Here is a 1,678-nt window from a genome sequence, read left to right as displayed (position 1 = left end):
TTGGTTAGCCTGGTGATGGGTATTTAGGAGGGCACGTTCTGCGTGGAGCACTGGGTGTTATATGCAAACAATGAATCATGGAACACTACATCAAAAACTAATGATGTAATGTATGGTGATTAACATAACAATAAAAAATTTTTAAAAACTTAGGTTAAAATGGAACTTGTTCATAGGTGATTCTCTGGATTTATGTTTATATATGTTTTAAAATCAAGAATCATACACTCTGCGCTAAAGCTCTAATTCCAATAAAATTCATGTTTTCATATTACATAGTGTGTGTTAATTATTGTTGCTCTTTCGTTCTTTAAAAGACCTGAGCATCACAACATATTTTCAGAGAAAAGAGTCTGAGCATTCTGCTCTGAATCTGCTGGGTCTTGACACTGTAGATGATGGGGTTCATCAAAGGTGGGAAAAGGATGTAGATGTTGCCCATAAGTACATGGATCACAGGGGAGAGATGTTTGCCAAAACAGTGCACCATTGTTAGGCTAATGATAGGGATGTAGAACATCAGAACAGCACAAATGTGGGAGATGCAGGTCTGAAACGATTTATGCCACTCCTCCTGAGAGGCAATTGCCAGGACTGCCCTAGGAGTAAAGGATCAGAACAGCATCCAACAACAGCGTGAAAATGACCAGCCTCAGGGCATAGTAGCTATTAAATCTGATGTCTGAGCTAACTAAGCAGAGAAGGTCCTGGTGCAGGCAGAATGAGTGAGAGAGGATGTGGGAACTGCAGTAATGGAAAAATTTCAGATTGATGATAGGGGGTGTAATAAAGAAGAAACTCCTCACTACTATGGTGAGCCCAATTTTGAAAATCCCGGAATTATTCAGAATGGAGGAATAACACAGTGGATGGCAAATAGCGATATAACTATCAAAGGCCATAGTGAGGAGGACAGAGGACTCCATTAAAGACAAACCATGCATGAAGTAGGACTGGGCAATGCAGGAATCCAGGCTGATTTCTCGAATGAACCCCCACAGGATGCCCAGCATCGTGTGCACTGTGGACAGCCCCATGCACAGGGGCTCGGCTCAGTCCGGATCACATGCAGCACCAGGCGGTTTCCCAGGAAGACCATGGCATAGATGGTGGAGAAGGGAAGGGAGATCCAGGGATATTGCTGCTCCAGGCCAGAAAATGCAGTGAGAATGACGAAGAATTTATGCTAGGGCTTCTCAAAGCAATCATTCTGGCACTGGGATACTTCTTCCAGGCAGCAAGAAAGTGTTTTTCAAAGGAAATGCTCCATTTTCTGATGAGTTAAGTGAAATTGCTAATAAAATTGTGCTTAAAGTTAATTAAGTGTAGGAAATGTTAGCCGAGCAACTCTGATCTTTAAAGATGTATTATCGGGCGCCTGGGTGGCTCAGTTGGTTAAGCGACTGCCTTCGGCTCAGGTCATGATCCCGGAGTCCTGGGATCGAGTCCCACATCGGGCTCCCTGCTCAGCAGGGAGTCTGCTTCTCCCTCTGACCCTCTTCCCTCTCGTGCTCTCTATCTCTCATTCTCTCTCTCTCTCTCAAATAAATAAATAAAATCTTTAAAAAATTAAAAAATTAAAAAAATAAAGATGTATTATCTGCTGCCTGGAAGAGAATAGTGTCCTCCCGATGTCATTTCAGAGCCATTATTCATCCACTGGCAGGTGCACAGATGT

General features: G+C 42.9%; 1 protein-coding gene and 1 pseudogene across 1 annotated transcript in view; both read right to left on the bottom strand.

The window, feature by feature from the left end:
- The window catches only part of LOC112806288 (olfactory receptor 52A1-like), a 33,920-nt gene extending 33,746 nt beyond the window's left edge, over positions 1-174 (bottom strand). Inside the window, exon 1 of the mRNA XM_025848587.1 lies at positions 167-174. Within this exon, the coding sequence (XP_025704372.1) occupies positions 167-174 (8 nt within the window). The remainder of the gene's footprint in view (positions 1-166) is intronic.
- A 136-nt stretch (positions 175-310) lies between these two features.
- LOC112806287 (olfactory receptor 51V1-like) lies at positions 311-1,200 on the bottom strand (annotated as a pseudogene).
- Between the last annotated feature and the right edge of the window lie 478 nt (positions 1,201-1,678).

The sequence above is a fragment of the Callorhinus ursinus genome, unplaced genomic scaffold (assembly GCF_003265705.2).
Source record: "Callorhinus ursinus isolate GAN/ISIS: 27379988/994484 unplaced genomic scaffold, GSC_fseal_2.0 scaffold35, whole genome shotgun sequence".
Lineage (NCBI taxonomy): Eukaryota > Metazoa > Chordata > Mammalia > Carnivora > Otariidae > Callorhinus > Callorhinus ursinus.
Note: the sequence above shows the minus strand (reverse complement) of the source record. Positions and strands in the feature narration are given on the sequence as shown.